This window comes from Acinonyx jubatus, chromosome D3, assembly GCF_027475565.1.
Source record: "Acinonyx jubatus isolate Ajub_Pintada_27869175 chromosome D3, VMU_Ajub_asm_v1.0, whole genome shotgun sequence".
In the NCBI taxonomy this organism is placed as follows: Eukaryota; Metazoa; Chordata; class Mammalia; order Carnivora; family Felidae; genus Acinonyx; species Acinonyx jubatus.
In genome coordinates this window covers 47,118,535-47,139,220 of record NC_069392.1, presented here as the reverse complement: position 1 = coordinate 47,139,220, position 20,686 = coordinate 47,118,535, and the positions used below count along the sequence as shown (strand labels likewise).

The 20,686-nt window shown below is 38.6% G+C and overlaps 1 protein-coding gene across 5 annotated transcripts in view; it reads left to right on the top strand.

Moving 5' to 3' along the window:
- Positions 1-12,502: 12,502 nt before the first annotated feature.
- Positions 12,503-20,686, top strand: part of SS18 (SS18 subunit of BAF chromatin remodeling complex) — an 87,473-nt gene continuing 79,289 nt past the window's right edge. The window contains exons 1-2 of one of the 5 annotated variants that reach the window (XM_027068676.2): positions 12,503-12,675; positions 15,783-15,859. In XM_027068676.2, the coding sequence (XP_026924477.1) occupies positions 15,783-15,859 (77 nt within the window). In that variant the 5' untranslated portion in view covers positions 12,503-12,675. Of the gene's footprint in view, positions 12,676-12,885; positions 13,184-13,723; positions 13,969-15,776; positions 15,860-20,686 lie in introns of those variants that run through there. The other 4 variants (XM_015076147.3, XM_015076149.3, XM_053206385.1 and 1 more) reach the window with 4 other exon arrangements.

The following is a 20,686-nucleotide window of genomic DNA, read 5'->3' as shown; positions in this document are numbered from 1 at the left end:
CAGGAGTCCAGGGATTGGAAAGAGTTGAGACATGGTGAGAAGAGAGAAGTTACTGTTCTAAAGTTTGTATTTTAAAATGTTTAAAGCGAGCATAGTCTACCTTTATACTTTATAAAAAGGGCATCAAGTAGCAGTTCAATGCCTAGAGACTTCCAACAATGGCAGTCTTGACGATTTGATCCAGATCTCCTATTGAGAACAACTAGAAATAATGGACACATTTTTTTCAAATATATAATCTGACTCCAAATAGCTAACAAGGAATGAAGTTATGGTGCGAAGATTCAGAAGAGAAGGAAAACTCACAGGGGTAAGCCTAGAATTTTCCCCTTAAGGTATTTGTCTATTCCTAAAGCTTAGGTGATTAGTGAAGCAGGCTTTTGGTAGACAAAAATTGGAGTTCAAAGCCTGTCAAAGTATAGGGGTCATGGTAAACACCTAAGTTTTTGTTTGGGACCCAAAGGACCACGACTCAGAAGTAAGAATGAACCAAAAATAGACCTTTTCTCACAAGGACTAACACTAAGTTTTGCATCATCTCAGTTAATGATTGGAATAAGGCCGTTGATGAGGAGAGCAAAGGAAAGAGAAATGTAGCTAAAATTAAGTGTTACGACTAGGAGCCCACTGATAATTACCTGAGACATGAAGAGTGTGACATTCCTCTAGGAACTCATGGCTACTTTAATGTCGATGTTTTATTACAGACTAAAAGCAACCTTATCTTAACAATAGGACCCTCCAAGGTCTTGAAGACCTTGCTTTCAATATGCACAAATTCCTTAGGGACTTATGTTACCCCCCCCCCCCCCAACCCCCACTAACTCTTCAGAATATAAGCATTCACTCTTCATAATCCTAGTGCAGCTCTTTCTGCCCACAGGTCCTGTCCCTGAAGTATAATAAAAGCAGCTTTTTGCACCAAAAATGCCTCAAGAATTCTTTCTTGAGCATTCACTTGGCAGCCCCACATCAGCAGTGTTTCTCAAACTGTGGTCCACAGATCTTTGGAAGTACCCAAAATACTTTCAAGGGATTTACAATGTGAAAACTGTAGTGATCATCTTAGAACAGTATTTATCCTTTCATTGTATGAATATTTACATTTGCAGTGCAAAAGAAATGGGTACAATTGCTGGAGCCTTAGTATGAATCAAGACAGTAGCACCAGACTATACTAGTATACATTGTATTCTTTACCACTGAGCAGTCATTTGAAAAAATGCCAGTTTCATTTAGGAATGTCATTGAATAAGGGGGCGCCTGGGTGGCCCTGTTGGTCAGATGTCCAGCTTCGGCTCAGGTCATGATCTCATGGTTCATGAATTCAAGCCCCGCGTTGGGCTCTGTGCTGACAGTTCAGAGCCTGAAGCCTGCTAGATCTTTGTCTCCCTCTTTTTCTGTCCCTCCACCACTCGTGCTCCATCTCTTTCTCTCTCTCAAAAATAAACATTAACAAAAATTTTAAAAAGAATGTCTTTGAAGAAGCAATAAATTACTAATTTTATCAAATCTTGAGTCATGAATACTTATATTTTTAATGTACAGAATGGGAAGTACAAATAAGGTACTTCTACTACCTTCAAAGCAAGGTGGTTAGTTTGAGAAAAAGCACTTTAAACAAATTTTTTTAATGTCTATTTACTTTTGAGAGAGAGACAAAGTGTCAGTGGGGGCAGGGCAGAGAGAGGGAGACACAGAATCTGAAGCAGGCTTCAGGCTCTGAGCCAGCACAGAGCCTAATGTGAGGCTCAAACTTGAAAACTGTGAGATCATGACCTGAGGCGAACAAACTCGGATGCGTTACAACTGAGCCACCCCAGTGCCCTAAGAAAAAGCACTTTTGTAAATCTCTGAGTTGCTAGCTGACCCAGCCCCCTTTCTCATGGAACATCATTTATATCTAAAGAGAGGCTGACACACTGTGGTTATTCAGAGTTAGATATTTGGGCAGATATTTCTGAAAAGGAACAAAATTTGTCACTTCGAGAAAAAGAACACACAGTATGTGTTTCCAAAGATAAAAGTCAAGTTTTTAAAGCAAAAATTAGAATTTTTAAAAGTTTATTTATTTTGAGAGAGAAAGAGAGTGTGTGTGTGAGCAGGAGAAGGGCAGAGAGAGAGAGAGAGAGAGAGAGAGAGAGAGAGAATCCCAAGCAGGCTCCGTGCTATCAGCACAGAGCCCAATGTGGAGCTTGATCTCATGAACCATGAGATCATGATCTGAACCAAATCAAGTTGGAAGCTCAACTAACTGAGCCACCCAGGTGCCCCAAGAACTATTAATGAAGCACCTATTGGAAAGTATAGAAATGACAGCTATGTTGATTGAGATTAAGTGCTCAAAAATTGGACTGAAAATGAGACCTAGTTGAAGAGAAAAGTAGGGAATTAGAAGATAGTTATATATATATATATAAAATCTCCATATCAAAGCAGAGAGAGATAAAAAGAGAACACTGAAAAATAATCTAAAACATGATATGTTGAAAAACTGAATGTATGTATAGTTAGAGTACCAGATAATAGGAGGTAAAAAAAACAGGGCAGAAACAACATATGAAGATATTTTGTTTAGAAATTTTCAAACTGGCCAAAGAATCAAGCAACAGATTTAAGAAAAACTATTAACAATAAGCAGGATAAATAAAAGAAATTCACACTTAGAAAAAACACAATAAATCTGCTGTAAACCAAAGACACTGAGAAAACCTTAAAAATATCTAAAGAAAAACATAGGTATATTACAAAAAAGAAGATAATAACACTATCAGCTGACTTCTACACTAACATGGAATGTTACCTTCAACATGCTAAAAGAAAATACCTATAAAGCTGGTATGATAATATATTTCTAATGAAAATAACCTTTAAAATTGAAGGCAAAATTAAGGTTTTTTTTTTTCATGCAAAACCAGAAAGGATTAGTCACTAGCAAACACTCACTGAGGGAAATACTGAAGAATGTTCTTTAGGCAGAAGAAAATTATCGTAAATGGAAATTTGGAGATGGAGGAAGAAATAAAGACCATCAAGAGTAAACATATGCATAAGATAAAAAAAAATTAACTGAATAAAATAGTCCCTAGGGGCTTATAAATAGTATTAAAATATTGAAAAAACAATATATAATTTGAGTAGGACAAATGAAGTTGAATATTCTAACTTCCCTTCATTGTTTCAGAAAGTAGTAGAATTTCTAATTTATATTAGACTGATGGATCCAAAATGCATAATCTCTGGGGTTTTCTTAGAGAACCATATAAAAATATGTAACCATGTATATTATAATACTTTATTATAATAAGGTAATAACAAAAAAGAACACTAAAAAGAAAGAAAAAGAAACATATAACAACATGGAAAATAGAAAGCAAATAGTATTTTAGTAGCCTTCAAGATAACTACATTAATACTTATAATCTCTGAGAGCTCGGAGCCTGCTTGGGATTATTTTCTCTGCCTCTCTCTCTCTGCCCCTCCTACTGCTTGCACATGCTCTCTCTCCCTCAAAATAAATAAATAAACTTAAAAAAAAAAGAAATTGCACCTATATGCAACATGAGATAAACGTTAAACTAAGAGGTAAAAAAAAATTGAAAGTAAAAGGGTGAGAAAGATATCATGCAAATACTAAGCAAAAAGAGCTAGTATATGGGGTGACTGGGTGGCTCAGTCAGTTAAGTGTCTGACTTTGGCTCAGGTCATGATCTCACAGTTTGTGGGTTCGAGCCCCGTATCGGGCTCTGTGCTGACCGCTTGCTCAGAGCCTGGAGCCTGCTTCAGATTCTGTGTCTGCTTCTCTGTCTGCTCCTCCTCTGCTCACACTCTGTCTCACTCTGTCTCTCAAAAATAAATAAATGTAAAAAAAAAAAAAAAAGAGCCAGTATATAGTAAAACAAAGTATACTTCAGGTCAAGATGGATAGCAAGAGATATTGAGGGATATCTTGTAATGATAAAAGGTTTAATTTCCTGGAATTAAGTATTCCTAGTAACATAATTAAGTATTCCTAGTAACATAATTAGAAAACACCCATGTATTTGAAAATTAAGAAATGTATTTTTTAAAAGTTTGTTTATTTATTGGGAGAAAGTGCAAGGAAGGGAGGGACTGAGAGAGAAGAGAGAACAAGAACCCCAAGAGGCTCTATGCTGCCAGTGTGGAGCCCGATGCAGGGCTTGAACTCATGAACCAGGAGATCATGACCTGAGCCAGAGTCAGATTAGGCTCTGTGCTGGCAGCTTAGAGCCTGGAGCCTACTTCAGATTCTGTCTCTGTCTCTCTCTGTCCCTCCCGCACACACACACACACACACACACACACTCTCTCTCTCTCTCTCTCTCTCTCTCTCTCTCTTTCTTTTTCTCTCACTCCTTCAAATATAAATAAACATTATATATGTATATATATAAAACAAAAGGAGAAAGACTAAGAATCATTACCTTAAGATGTTACATTAAAAAACAGCTTATTAAACCCAAAGAATGTAGAAGAAAGAAAATAATAAAGAACAGAAATCAATGAAATACACAATATATAATGGGGAATGTAAAGAAAACTGTAAGTTATACCATTAAAAAAGCTAATAAAATTGATAAATGGCTGGCAGGAGTAATCAAGAAAAAAGAGAAGACACAATATGAAAAATGAAAAGAGGGCCTTGTAGATCTTAATGACATTAACAAGTTATAAGTAACTTCATGCCAATAAATTGGAAAATTTAGAGTAAAAGTACAGGTTTATAGAAAAACATAATAAAACTAATGCAAGAAAAAAGAGAAATGTCTCAGCGGTCCCAAATCTGTTAAAGAAATTAAATCCAGAAACAAAACATTACCACAAAGACACTTGGCCCAGGGGTATCACTAGTGAATTCTATGGAAAAGTTAAGAAGGAAATAACACCTGTCTTACATAAAGTCATCACAGAAATAGCAAAAGGGAGACTGCTTCCGTACATGTTTTATGAAACAGTATAACTTTTTTTTTTCACGTTTATTTATTTTTGAGACAGAGAGAGACAGAGCATGAACAGGGGAGGGGCAGAGAAAGAGGGAGACACAGAATCTGAAACAGGCTCCAGGCTCTGAGCTGTCAGCACAGAGCCCGACGTGGGGCTCGAACTCACGGACCGTGAGATCATGACCTGAGCCAAAGTCGGATGCTTAACCGACCGAGCCACCCAGGCACCCCTAACTTTTTTTTTTTTTTAAGTAAGCTGCATGCCTAACATGGGGCTCAAACTCATGACCCTGAGATCAGAGTCACATGCTCCACTGACCGAGCCAGCCAGATGCCCATGAAACTGCATAATCTTAATAGCAAAACCTGAGGATAGTACAAGAAAGGAAAATTGCAGGTCATTTTCACACATGAACATGTATATAAAAATCCTAAGCAAAGAATAAACAGAAACAAGCAATATACAAAAAAATATACATCACATGTACATCACAACTAAGTTGAGTTATTCTAGCAAGCAATCAGTGTAATTCACCACATTAACAGAATAAAACAGGAGTTATCAAACTACTGCCCAGGAACCAAATCTGGCTGGCCACTATACCTATTTTTGTAAATATAGCTTTACTAGAAAACAACTAGCATATTCTTTTCTATATTGTCTATTATTGTTTCCTGCTAAAATGACAGAGTTGTATAATTGCAACAGAGCCAAAGCGACTTGCAAAACCTGAAATATTTACTACCTGGTCTTTTATAGAAAAAGTTTGCTGACTCTTGAAATGGGAGTAAACCCTACCTCGATAAATGCCGAAGAGCCGAAATCCACTGTCTCATACAATCTTATTGACTCATAATTTAAACATTGAAAGGAATTTCCTTAATCTGCTAAGGGGATCTACAAGAAACCTCCAGAAAACATCATTTCTGATGGTTAAATATTGGAACTTTTTTTAAATTTGAGATCAGCAACATACCTGAGAGTACCTGCTCTTGTCACTTCTATATAACTTTGTAACTGGAGTTCTTTTTAAGAAACATAAGGCAAGAAAAAAGAAAAACTTTGAGTATTGGAAAGGAAGAAATGAAAATCATATCATTTTTACATGACCTAATTGTGTATGTAATAAAGAGTCCAAAATAAATTATAGATAAATCGCTAATATTAGTGAATTTAGGAAGCTTGATGGACACATGATTGACATAAAACAAATCAACTATATTTCTGTGAAGCAAAAGCAGATAATTAGGGAAATGAAATAAGATTTTAAGTGGGGCGCCTGGGTTGCTCAGTTGGTTAAGCGTCCAACTCTTCATCTCAGCTCAGGTCCATGATCTCACGATTCATGAGACTGAGCCCCATGTTGGGCTCCACACTGACAATGCGGAGTCTGCTTGAGATTCTTTCTCTCCCTCTCCTTTTGTCCCTCCCCTGGTCTCTCTTTCTCTCTCTCTCTCTCTCTAAATAAATAAATAAATAAACTTAAAAAAAAAAGATATCATGTGTATAGTATATTTCCAGGAAATACATATAGACCTCTACACAGAAAAAACTAAAATATTATTGGAAGAATCTAATGAAGATCTAAGTAAGGGGAGGTATATATCAGATTCATGAATTGGCAAACTCAAATTGATTTAGGTATTCAGTGCAATATCAACAAGAATTTAAAGATGAATTTTTAACAATGGATACACCCATGTAATTATGATCACAATAAAAATATAGATTATTTTCATCATCTCAAAACATTCCGTTTTGCTCCTTTGCAGTCACCATATCCCCCATCCTCATTCCTAGTCAACTACTGACCTACTTTGTCACTATAAATTGACTTTGCCTTATTTAGATTCTTATATAGATGGAACCGACAGTACCCTTTTGTGTGACTTTTTCTATGCAAACTATGTTTTTGAGATTCATCCATTTTGCTGTGTATATTAATATTTCAGCCCTTTTTATTCCTGAGTAGTATTCTATTACATAAATATGTCATAATTTATTTATCTGTTCACATGTGTTGAATATTTGGGTTGTTTCTAACTTTACGGTATTTTTATCAAAGGTGCTATGAATACTCATGTACCAGTCTTGGTGTGGGCAATACGTTTTCATTTCTTTTGGGTAAGGAATAAATACCCGAGGGTGCAATTGCTGGATCATACGATAGCTGCATGTTAAACTTTATAATAATCACTAGTTGTTTTTCTATGTAGTTGTATCATTTGTACTCCCACAGGCAATATATGAATGTTTCTAGTTGTTCCACATACTTTTCGAAGTGTTATGATGTCACTCTTTAATTCTGGAAGTTTTAGTGGGTATGTAGTGGTTTCTCACTATGGCTTTAATTTGCATTTCCATGATGATTAATGATGGAGAACTACTTTTCATGTGTTTATTGGCCACTCGTAAATCATTTCCAAGTCATGTGTCAAGTCTTGTGTCCATTTTGTTAGTAGGGTTGTTTGTCATATTGAGTTGTAGGGTCCTTTATATATTCTAGATACAAATTCTTTTAATGTTTCATAAATTCATTATCTTTTCTCCCAGATTATGGTTTGCCTTTTCTTTTTTCTTTTTTTTTTTTTTTTACATTTTTTTAAAGTTTATTTATTTTGAGAGGGAGAGGGAGAGAGCATGTATGCAGGGGAGTGGCAGAGAGAGAGAGAGAGAGAGAGAATCCCAAGCAGGCTCTGCTCTATTGGCACAGAGCCCGATGTGGGACTCGATCTCACAAACAGCAAGATGGTGACCTGAGCCAAAACCAAGAGTCAGTTGCTTAACTGACTGAGCTACCTAGGCACCCTAGGCTTGCCTTTTCATTTTCTTATGATATCTTTGAGGAACAGAGTTTTAAATTTAATTTTTAGCTTTCATTTTGTTTAGCAATCTCTGTACACAATGTGGGGCTCTAACTCATGACCTCGAGATCAAGAGTCACATGCTGTACCAACTGACCCAGCCAGGTGTCCCCCAGAGTTTTTAGTTTTAATGAAACTCAATTTATCAAATTTTTCTTTTATGCTTCTTGCCTTTTGTGTCTTATCTAAGAAATGTCTGCTTCACTCAAGGTCATGAGGATTCTCTGCTATTTGTTTTTTTGCAGAAGTTTTATAGTTTTACTTTTAAAACAATTGTTTTTTATTCTTTTAAGTTTATTTATTTTGAGAGGGCGGGGTGGGGGGAAAGAGCAGAGAGAGAAGGAGAGAGAGAGAATCCCAAGCAGGCTCCACCCTGTCAGCACAGAGCCTGATGTGGAGTTTGAACTCACAAACTGTGGGATCATGACTTAAGCCCGACGCCCAACCGACTAAGCCACCCAGGCACCCCCAAATATTTTTTCTTATAATTATATCTACCATTAGTATTGATGGGGTTTTGGAGTGATGGGAGTCTGGAGCTGATTAAAGCAATTAAAGCACAGAGACAGGACCCATGGGCAGAAAGAGCTACCTAGCCAAAACATTTCTTAAGGGTAGACTGCATATTAGGTATTTTAGACCATTTCTTGTCTTGAAGTATGTATTTTTCTCTATTAGATTATTAAGTAGAAATCTTATCCTTGTTTAGTAATTTATAATATCCTATGTGTTTTTACATATTTTATCCATTAAAATTGGGACAATCTTAAAGAGTCTAGTCTAAGATAGTCACTTAGTGGTAGTGCATAATAAATAATAAACACTGTTATTTCTTTTTGTTAATGTTTATTTATTCTTGAGAGAGACAGAGAACAAGTGGGGGAGGGGCAGAGAGAGAGGGAGACAGAATCCAAAGTAGGCTCCAGGCTCTGAGCTGTCTGCACAGAGCCCAATACTGGGCTCAAACCCACAAACTGTGAGATCATGACCTGAGCTGAAGTCTGATGCTCAACTGACTGAGTCACCGTAGTGTCCCTAAACACTTATTTTTAATAGCCTTTTAGACAGGGTGGTTATTTTTCAGGAAGGTGAATGAAATATGAAATGTAGTGTCCGGTGTCATGCCAAAGGTGGAAGAACTGGGGACTCCAAACCTGTGCATTTGTCACAGTGAGTTAAGATTGAATAAAGGTTCACATAAAAGCTTGTTTTAGAAAAGCAATACTTTGTTATAGCATTAACTCCCCAAATATATTTGATTCAGCTCCTCCTTAATTCATTCAATGCTTGATAATGTAAGAAGAGATGGAAATGCTCTGGGTAGTCTTTGTTATAGTCTACTTTGAATGAAACCTTCTGGAGAATTGGAAATAGTCTTTTGAGGAGAATTGGGAAAGGTGATTTGGTTTTGCCTAGCATAATGATTATTTATATAGATATATGCTGTTCTTCTTATAGTCTTGAAATGTGTGGAAGCCACAACTCAAAATAAGTCATCAAATGCCATGGAGACAGTGAGCAGAAATATTTTGAAAGATACTACCTGACAGGTTTTGCTCTGAGCCCAATTATGAGCAAACAGGCTTGGTCTGTGCCCCCTCCCCGTATTCAAGGAATTTATGGCAGCAAAGGGGCTTCAAATATCAGCAAATATGATAGTCTGAATATTATTTTTAATATGAAATTTATTGTCAAATTGGTTCCCATACAACACCCAGTGCTCATCCCAACAGATGCCCTCCTCAGTACCCCTCACCCACCCTCCCCTCCCTCCCACCCCCCATCAACCCTCAGTTTGTTCTGTTTTTAAGAGTCTCTTATAGTTTGCCTCCCGCCCTCTCTAACCTTTTTTTTTCCTTCCTTTCCCCCATGGTCTTCCGTTAAGTTTCTCAGGAGTGAAAACATATGGTATCTGTCTTTCTCTGTATGATTTATTTCACTTAGCTGAATATTATTATAAAACAATATGTATTAAAGAAATGCTTAGATGAAAGTAATCTCAATTATCTATACATGTATGATTTTTTTTGTGAACTAAAATAATTTTTAATGCCATGATAATAGTTTTACTTAAAATTAAGCATATTCTTGGAACACCTCATTTTATCAGTTTGGTGAAATACATTTGAGGAATATAAATTCATGTAACACAAAAAATTGAAACATTTGAAAAATCAAACATGGACAATTTTCTTACATTCATTAAAAGTGTCTATATTCATTGGTATGAATAATCAAGAATGAATAGTTCATGTAGATTATTTTACTTATTCTAAACCACCGTATAGTTCTATTAGGATTATTCTCAGACAAAAAAAAACACAAAAAACCCTTTCACCTCTTTGTTATATGACCTCAATTCTGTCTTCAGATATCTCAGACCAAGATGAATCTAAATAATGGGACTGATTTTTCTGGTTGGGAAAATGGTTGCCTGGGTAGGTCAGTTTTAAGTTCCTAGAGTCATTTCTCAGACTTGGGTCAACTTCCCATCTTCATTTTTTGTTTTCTCCTTAACTAAGTACTGGGTACTCTTTATTCTCCTTTTTCTCCCAAATCTGCTACCACTCAATTTGTACTTTGGGATTCCTTTCTCCCCAAACTAATGGTCAAATGAGACAAGATTTACTCTGTGTCCCAAACTGTCTTTCCCCTAACTCAAGGCTCTTACAGTTATAAAGACTCCAAAATTGTAAAAAGTTTCCTCCAAGTTACAACTTTTATGCTCGATATCTGAATTTTCTACTTTTGCAGTTCAAGCTGACTGACCGTGTTTACCAAGGAAGCTTGAGAGTAAACATAGGGTCCCTTTAAAGTGTCTTCTCTTAGAAGATCATTTGTATTTCTAGCTGGATCTTTACTCCAGTGGCCCCCTATCAATGTCATGTGATGGACATAGAAAATAATGGTATTTTTATGGCACACATGCCATCACAGAGAAGGCTGTGGTTATTTATGCCTAGTACCCTAGAGCCTAACCTGCTACTCTGAAGAAATAAACACCTTCGGCTGACCTGTTACCTATTTTTCATTGATTTTTTCCTGATGTTGGGGAGCTAAAATTTAGACAAAGAAGGTACTTATCTTTGGGTACCTCCTTGGAATGTAAGTCTCCTTGGCACTCTTTTTTTTTCTACTGTAATACAGAAATTCAGACTACTCCCACAGGTTCATGTTAAGATTTTGGTGCTGCCAAGCAGACATAAATGGAGCTGTAAGATTGTTTCATTTTTCCTACTGAAATATTGCTCTTAACAATTTAAAGTACTTTCCTGTAAACATCAAGACATGATGATGAAAGCCAGGTGTTGGACATACTGTGTTGATGGTGGACAAGAAGTAGGTTCTGTTCTAAATTCTAGTTTTTCCAATTTCATGTGATTACAATTAACTCCAAATATAATAGTGGTTTTTTCTTGTTCGTTTGTTTTTTAAGGCTTAGGGTTGTGAAAGATAAAAATTTGTTGACAACACTATTAGGAGTATACGTTCTCTTCCCTTTATTCTTAGGATGGCTTGAGTCTTTTTATCCTTTAGATGTCAGTTTAAAGGCATTCCACCCTAATTCATGTGAGTGCTCATCATTCTTTCAGTCCCTTGTTAGGCTTCTAGTCTTTCTTAGAAGTTTACATATTTACATATTTGTTTCTACTCTGTCAGCCCTATCAGAATATAAACTCCAAGAGAGCAGGTTCCATGTCCACGTTATTCACAGTTGAATCCTAGGTGCCTAGCATAAAGCCTAGCACACAGAATACACCCACATTTGCTTACTCAATGAAATTTAGGACCTTTTGTGAAGAGCATGTATTTGAAACAAATATTTTTTAAAATACACATTTTTCTTAATTTTTCCAGTTTATTAAAAAATTTTTTCTTAACGTTTTTGAGAGAGAGAGAGAGAGAGAGAGAGAGAGCAAGGGGAGGGGCAGAGATAAAGGGAGACACAATCTGAAGCAGGTTCCAGACTCTGAGCTCTCACCGCGGAGCCCTGCGAACCCACAAACTGAGAGATCATGATCTGAGCCAAAGTCAGACGCTTAACCCACTGAGCCACCCAGTGCCCCTCCAGTTTATTTTATATGTAAAGGAAGGGCTTGATATTTGAGCCTCATTAGTGTTGGATGACATTTTACATAAACGTTTCCTTTGTGTTATATGGAAGTCCAAATTTACAGAATTACCTGCCTCGCCCCTCCTCCAGCACATTACCCACATTTGCCTGTGTTCCTGCCATAATTAGAGACCTTTGGGTCCCCCGCCGCCGCACGCATATTTGAAGCCTGGCAATTTGGGCCTAATTTACAAGGCATTAAGTATATAATTGTAAAAGAGTGAAGGTGTCCTATCTCAAAACTTAATCCCAAAGATCCAAGTCAGACGAAATCAACGCACTTTTCTGCTAAGGGCTTGTCCCAAGAGGCGAACTACTCTCCTCTGGCTCTCTAGCCAAGTTGGCCGACTGCCCCTGAGTATTGGACACAGCCCTCGTTTCCCGATTCGGGGTAAGGTTTACTTTCAAATTGTTAGGCATGCTTGTGTGTGCGTGCGAGACTGTGAAGTCCGAGGTGCGCCTTTGGGGCGTAGCCGAGCCGTTTAAACCAGCGAATCCGCGTTCACCTAGACCTTGCACACCTCTGCACATCTCGGCAGATGCTCCACGGGTTTGCACGAACTTGAGGGTCTTGACCTTCCTCCTTTCCTCTCCACCGTGCCCGGACAACCTGGGGCGGCCACTACTTCCCCGGGGGCGCGGGGTTAAGATGAAGTTGGAAAAACTGAACCAGATCTAGAGCCGAGCGCCGAAACGCACTTGGAGGGAGGCTTCAGCGCGCCGGAGAGAGAGGCAAGTTGCACCCGCGCGAAAGGGGCGGGCCGGCTCGGGCCGCTCGCATTTCCTGTGACAGGGTCTGCCCCAGCCTCTCCTTCTCCCGCGGCGGCGGGACCATTTCCTGAATCGCTGAAGCGGAGGGAGGACTGGGGCGCGGCCCTACCACTAGCTCAAAAGGGAGGGGGAGCGGGTCACAAAAGGAGGAAGGATAAGAGGTCTACCTAGAGCAGGGCAGTGCTGCGAGGCAATGCCTCGCTGGTAACGTGCCAAAAGAGGACTTCTATGGTCCGGAGTAACTCCTGTAGGCCAGGCCGGCCGGCTCTTCGTTCGGCGCCGGAGCATCCCCCCTCCCCGCATTCCCGAGGTGGTTCGGCCCGAGAGGCCGGCGTCTCTCCCCCAGTTTGCCGTTCACCCGGAGCGCTCGGGACTTGCCCGTAGTGGTGACGGCGGCAACATGTCTGTTGCGTTCGCAGCCCCGAGGCAGCGAGGCAAGGGGGAGATCACTCCCGCTGCGATTCAGAAGGTGACGCCTTGTGGGGTCGGGGATGCCAGGCCCATCCTGCCCTTGGGAGCGCCACCCGGGGCCGGCCCGGGAGTCGGCCGGGCCAGGGGCGGAGGCGGGCCTGCTGGGAGGCGGTCGTGTGTGGGAACCCGAGCCGCGGGCTGTGCCTGAGTGGGTGGCGGAAGGCGGCGAACCGGTTCTCCCACGGAGTCCTTAGCGCGTTTGGGCTCTTTCCTACAGGCACAAAAGCCCAAGTAACCGCCGCTGGATTTCTCTAGGGATGGGGCGGCGTTCCGGCGGCGGGGCGCGTGCGCCCGGCGGCAGCGGCCGCGCGGGGAACGGCTGTTTGTCGGAGCCGGCGCCCCCCGCGGCCCCGCGCGTCGCTCCGGAGTTACTTAGGCGTCGCCCCGCCCAGCGCGCCGCGGCTGCTTCGCGCACACGATCTTGGGTCGCGGGAGGCCGAGGGCAAGTCGGAGCGCGGGTCGCCGCCCTCCGTTGCGCTGCGCACTCCGGCCGACTTGGGGAGCTCGCTGGAGAACTTGGAGGGGAGGGGGGACGCTGCAAGAGTCCGAGGGGCGGGCGAAGGAGGGCCCCCTGGACTTCGGGGTTACCCTCGGAGTTCTCCTCTCCTTCCCGGATTCACTCCTGTCCGTGTACATCAGGAGATACTCACTGAGCGCCTACTCTAGGTGCTGAGGCTACGGTGGTGAGCCATGGTCCCTGCCTTCATGGAACTTGGAGTCTAGTGGTGGAGACAGTCTGATAATCGTGACCTATTGCAGAAGGCGTGATAAATAGTCGGGGAGGTGCGTCCCTTTTTAGAGGGTAGTGCCTCTGTCGCTGCTGTGTTACTGCCAGTTAGGGACACAAAGGTTCTTTATTGTCCGCTACCCCGTGTTGCCTATGAGCAAGACAGTATTCTCAATTTTAGTCAGCCGGACTTTGAAAAGTTACTTTCTAAATCTAGCAGTTTACCTTAAATATTTCAGTTTTGTTGTATACACGGAGATGAGGACGGAAGTTGAAGAAAAATCAACTTTTCGTACCAGTCAGGGCACCGATGTATGCCTAGTAGATTATGTTAATGGGCTTCTGTTCACTGTCAAGTTCTTTCTGGTGTGGCATTTGACATTTGCCCAACTGTTGCTTTATTTTATGAACAAACCCGCTTGTCAGTGCCTGGAGATGCAGTGCATTCATACAGTGCATTGGGCTAAGTCTGCAGGCTGGCAATCAGCTGCAAGTACATACACGAAAAACAGGTTTCTGGAGGGATTCACTTTTTACTTTTATTTTTGGACTGTAGAAGAGTTCTGAGGTTGGTGGGTGGGTTGGTTTTCCAAAAAGTTTTTCTTCCATACATCTTAAGATGTTTATTGGTGATTAATTCAGGAGATGCAGATCAATTAGTTTTCATTCTCAGATGAGAAGAGAACATGGATTCCAAATTCAGTGCCTTATTTTACAGTGTGAGGGATTGATGTTAGAAATGAGAAGATATATTCTAATGGTGAAGTTTGTTAGGTTGAGGAATCGACTGAGAAGATACGTTGTGAAATCATTAGACTGGACTAATGGATTTTAAAGACACATTTTTTTGGCATCCAGTGATTCTATTTAAGAAATAAGTACACTTTTTGGAAGAGGATGTCAGTATTTTTTTTTCCTTTTTTTTTAGCAAGTGAAAATTATTCGTATGCAGGAAGAAAGTCACAATTAATGTTAAATGGATTTTTGTGTTTTTTTACTTAAAAGAGGTACATTAAATTATTCAGATAGAGTGATTTTGGTATTATGTTATGCTTATTGAATTTGGGAAATGTGGGCCAAGTTCAGGAGGGACATCTACTCCTGTCCCTTGACCTTAAGATAAATCTGAGCCTCTAGAATCATAAGTGCTTTGCAAAGGATTGCAAAGCTGGCACTAAAACTAACTGGCCTTCTCATTGCCACATCAGTATTCTTTCCTCAATGCCACCTTGTTTAGAGGAATTATTTGACCCTTAAATCCAATATTGCTTTGAATTGCTATGAGACTATAGAATGATAAATTGATACGTGCTTTGTTTTTAAACTTTTGGGATGACTTAATTTTAAGGTAAGCTCATAAAGTCTAATAAATATTGTACATGCTTATAAATTGTCTAGTTGATTATTCCATATTTGGAGAATCATAGAACCATACTGTATAACACAGGGAAACTAGCCAGCTATCTCCTCAAGCCTCATGAGCTGGCGTTTTCATGTATTCATTGTGGATAAGACGAAATTTTTCTTTACTACTGCAAAACATAAGAATGATGCAAAGTCAGCTTAGACCCTTACCTTTCAGTCAGGACAGGCTAAGGTTTCTATTACAGGCAGTCGAGGTAATAAAATGTTTGAATACAAAAGAAACCTCTTCTGGGCTTCAGGTAATAATTCAAAAGGTGAATAATTGGAATAGAATTATTTCAAAAATTGTTGATTAAACATATCATTCCAGAGGTGTAGAATAAGATTGAGAAGACTTGAATGGGTTCAGTTCCTATGAATAAACATTTCTAGAAATCTGAAAGATTTTTGAAAATTTAACATGATGCACTGGATTTACAATAAACTTTTTCTAATTTTATTTCAGATGTTGGATGAAAATAACCATCTTATTCAGTGTATAATGGACTATCAGAATAAAGGAAAGACCTCAGAGTGTTCTCAGTAAGAATGATATGAAAAAATTTTTTGTTTTCGTATTTCCGTGTTGGTTAACTTTTTGCTTTTCTTTTTAATAACAGCTTTACTGAGATATAATTCATATACCATGCAATTCACCTGTTTTAAAGTGTACAATTCAAAGCTTGTAGTATCTTCATAGAGTTGTATTATTATTACTTCAGTCAGTTTTAGAGCATTTTCATCATCTCCAAGAGAACCCTATACCCACTAGCAGTAACTTTCCATTTCCACCTAATCCCTCACCACCTGACAACCACTAATCTGCCTTCTGCCTGTGTAAGATTTACCTATTGTGAACATTTCATTTAATGGATGCTACAATATGTGGTCTTTTTTGACTGAGTTCTTTTACTTAGCATGTTTTCCAAGATTCATCCACGTTGAAGTGTACGTGACTACTTCCTTTCTATCACTGAGTAATTATTCATTGTGTGGTTGGTTATACTATGTTTTATTTATCCATCAGTAGTGGACATTTTCATTTCTTGGCTGTTATGAATAATGCTTCTATGAATGTTCATATACACATTTTAATGACTTTTCCTGATTTTTACAAAAGAAAAATTTGTTCTTTGGGATGTAGTGGGTATCTTTCTTTCTCTTTTTAAAGGTATCTTGCATTGTAAAATAATGACTTCAAATTTGTGTGTTGCCTGATCAGTGGAAAAGTTAGATCTTCACATGTATAGAATAGTTACCATCCATATATGTGGTTAAGAAAGCAAAGCAATAGAGAATTGGTTATCATTCATAAGAACCAAACTTGTTATTTTGAAGTGATGTGTTGGAAATAAATGGTATCCTTAATAGAATCTGATGTAGTGGAGCAAGTTGAATATTTTATCAAAAGTCTCTAGAAGGGGCTCCTAGGTGCCTCAGTAGGTTGGGCATCTGACTTTGGCTCAGGTCATGACCTCGTGGTTCTTGAGTTCAAGCCCCTTGTCGGCCTCTGTGCTGACGGTTCAGAGCCTGGAGCCTGCTTCAGATTATGTGTCTCCCTCTCGCTACCCCTCCCCCCCCCCCCCCCCCCTCTCTCTCTCTCTCTCTCTCTCTTTCAAAAATAAATAAACATTAAAAAATTTTTTAAAAAAGTCTCTAGAATACCACTGTCCAGTAGAAATGTATTGCAAACCACAAATGCAATTTTATATTTGCTGGTAAGACACATTAAACAAGTAAGAAGAAACAAGAGAAATTAATTTTAATAACATTTTACTTAACCCATTATTTCCAAAATTCTATCACTTCAGTACATAATCAGTATAAATATATTATTATTATTATTAATTTTTTTAAAGTTTGTTTCTTTTGAGAGAGAGCGAGAGAGCATGAGCAGGGGATGGGCAGAGACAGAGGGGGAAAGAGAATCCCAAGCAGACTTTGTGCTATCAGTGCAGAGCCTGATGAGGGGCTGGAACTCACATGTGAGATCATGACCTGAGCCGAAATTAAGAGTTGGACACTTAACTGATGGAGCTACCCAAGGTACCTGAGCTACCCAATATATACCCAATATATATACCCAGTATATATTGAGATAGTTTACACTCTTGTTTGTATCTAGTTTTTTGAAATCCCTTGTAAGTCTTACTCTAAAATGTCATTTTGAACCAACCACATTTCATTCTACCTAGTGACTGCTTTGTTGGACAACACAGCTCTAGAATATTTTATTCTCACCATAGTTTTGTGACATCTGTCTTTCCTAGAGATCTCACTGGTCTGTTCCCAAGTAGATTTTCCCAACAGCCCTGGCTCTTGGCTCTGCATGGGCCTTCCTGCTGTGTTGGGACTTTTGCTATCCCTTCATTCATGCTTTATCTAATTTTGAGTCTCTCATGGTTGCTTTGTCTTTTTCCTTTTTGTTTAACATTTTTGAAATGAAAAAGTCATGTAAAAAGTCATTGTAGAAAGGACATCATAGGGTGTAAAAGTCTATAGACGTTAAAGCAAGTCACATTTTACTTTTCATTCTTAGGCTTCTCTCCTTTCCACAGGAGTAACTACTTTTAATGGTTTAGTACCTGTCCTTCCAAACATTTTTTGTGCATTTGCACAAAGTGCACTATTTTTTTTTTTAACGTTTATTTATTTTTGAGAGAAAGACAGGGCATGAACAGGGAGGGGCAGAGAGAGAGGGAGACACAGAATCTGAAACAGGCTCCAGGCTCTGAGCTGTCAGCACAGAGCCCCACGCGGGGCTCGAACTCACGGACCGTGAGATCATGACCTGAGCCGAAGTCGGACGCTTAACTGACTGAGCCACCCAGGCGCCCCAAAGTGCACTATTTTTAATGGGTTAGAATTTTCTAAATGGAATGGCTGGGTCAGAGACCATCCCTAATAGCCAAATTACCCTGCAAAAAGATTGTATTCATTTGCTTTCTCCTAGGCAGGTTTCAGAGGCTTGGTTTTCAATACCCTCTGCCAGCACTGGATATTAGTCATCTTTCAAAAAATTTTGCACATCTGATTGGTGAAAAGTGGTATTTTTTTCTAAAAAGTTTTATTTTGAAATAATTTAACTTTTAGAAAAAAAAGTTTTAAAAACAGTGTAAGAAATTCCTTATGCCCATCACTGAAATTCCTTAAATGTTAACATATTATCTTACTTGCCTTATTACTCATTCCCCCCCCCCCATATCAGTCATTTCTTCTCCATATCGTTTCTCTGAAATATTTGAAAATAAGTTGCAGCCATGATTCTCTTATCTTTAACTACCTCAGTGTGTATTTTATAAAAACAGACACAGATACTTAAATAATCAGAGTATAGTCGTTAAAATTAAGAATGCAATACTGTTACCTAAACTTCAGACCTGTTTAAAATTTTGCCGATTGTCCCATTAGTATATATATATTTTTTGGTCTAGGATCCAGTGCAGGATCAGATGTTTAATTTAATTGTCACATGCCTTAAGTATTTGATCTGGAACCAGTCTTCAATCTGTTGTTATTGTTCATGTTGTTGATGTCGTTGAAGCGTACATAGCAGTTATTTTGTGGAATGTCCCTCATTTTGGGTTTGACTGGTGTTTTCCTTGGTTAGATTCATGTTACGCACTTTTGGCAGGAGCATCACAGAAACGATGTTGTGTCCTTTTCAGGGTATTCTTAAGTAGTCATATGAGTGGGAGCCATGGGAATAAGAATTTCCTCCCAGTATTTGTGAGAATTTTAATCAATTAGGATGATACCAGTTTCTCCACTGTGAAATTATTATTTTTTTCTTTATAATTCATATGTGTATCTTGCTGGGGAGATACCTTGAGACACACATAAGCTGTTTTATACTTTCCCTTTCTTTCCTCTCATATTTTCACACATTAATTTTAGCACCCACCATGCAAGGATTCTTGATTGAAACAGTTATTACTGTGGTGGTTGCCAAATGGTGACTAAGTCCATCATTCCTTCTACATTTATTTGAAATCCCATTTTAAGAAAAAAATTTCTCGTTTCCTGCCTCCATTCATTCGTTTATATCTGAATGGACTTATGGGTTCTTAACTGTATTCTTTAGGTTATATGTAATTCTATTTTCTTTCTTAAATTGTTTCTGATGTTGGCCACTAGAACCCCTCAAGATGACCTCTTGGTAAGCATCCATTATTTTTTGAGCATTTTCTTATTTTCTTGCACTACAAAATGTTCTAGGCTCATCTTGTACTTTTTCCTTTCCCAGTTTGGAATCACCCATTTCTTCAAAGCCCTGATTGTATTTTAGAGAATGATATTTAGAAACTTAAGTCTGAGTACTAGGATATTTTATTTTCTAGTCACTTGTACGTTTTGTATTTTATATGACCATTTTCATTACTTTATGTATGTTGTTTCATATCTGTTTATATTTCCAAATATTCTTTTCTTTAAGATTTTATTTTTAATTAATCTCTACACCCAATGTGGGGCTGAAACCTATAACTCCAAGATCAAGGGTCACATGCTTTTCTGACTGATCCAGCCAGGTGCCCTTATTTCAAAATGTTCTTTAAAAAATAATTAGCTGATCTATTTCCTTAGTTTAACTATAGATAGTAATCAGTAGGAAGGAGTTTGCTACCTCAGATCAGCCATGGGATAATAAAAGTTGACAGGTTCTGATTAGAATACTTATTTTCACGTATGGCTTTTTAAACTGCCAGATAGCCAAGGGATTTTGTGGTATAGGACTGACTGAGTTTCTTAAAGGACCCAGCTATACATGACATGGATGGGAAGTGTTGATCTAGAATCAAATTTTCCAACTTGAGTCAGCAAAAGTTTATACTGTTTTGTTCTTTATGTTCTCAGCTTTTTTGTGTATAATGATAATTTCCCCCTTCTTTGCATATTGGAATAGAGCTCATTTTCTCATGTATTTTGTGCAGATGGGGCTTAAATTGATTTAGATAGTCTTATGCTTTGCTCTTCCTGATAGATTTAATTTCATTCTTAGAGTTCTTTAGTCGTTCTTTTTCAATTTGTTAGTGTTGTTTTGTGAGTGAAGAGAAAAAAATTCCTTGTCTCAACCTTAAATGTTCTTTTTTCTTGCATTGGGAAAAGGAAAAGGAAAATGAAGAGGAAATGAATAAATGACAGGCATCTGGGAATTGGTAGTTCAGTTTTAATTAAACAATTCCTTAAGATGTGATAACTTCGCCTGAAACTTTTTAAAATATAAAATAAGTATTTTTATGAAAGCAGCATATGAATTGTAGAAAATTAAAAAACACAGATAACATAAAAATGAGATCTCAAATACTGTATTCTCGCCACCTAAAGATTTTTCACCAGTAATATGTTTGTATATATTGCTGTATTTTTATC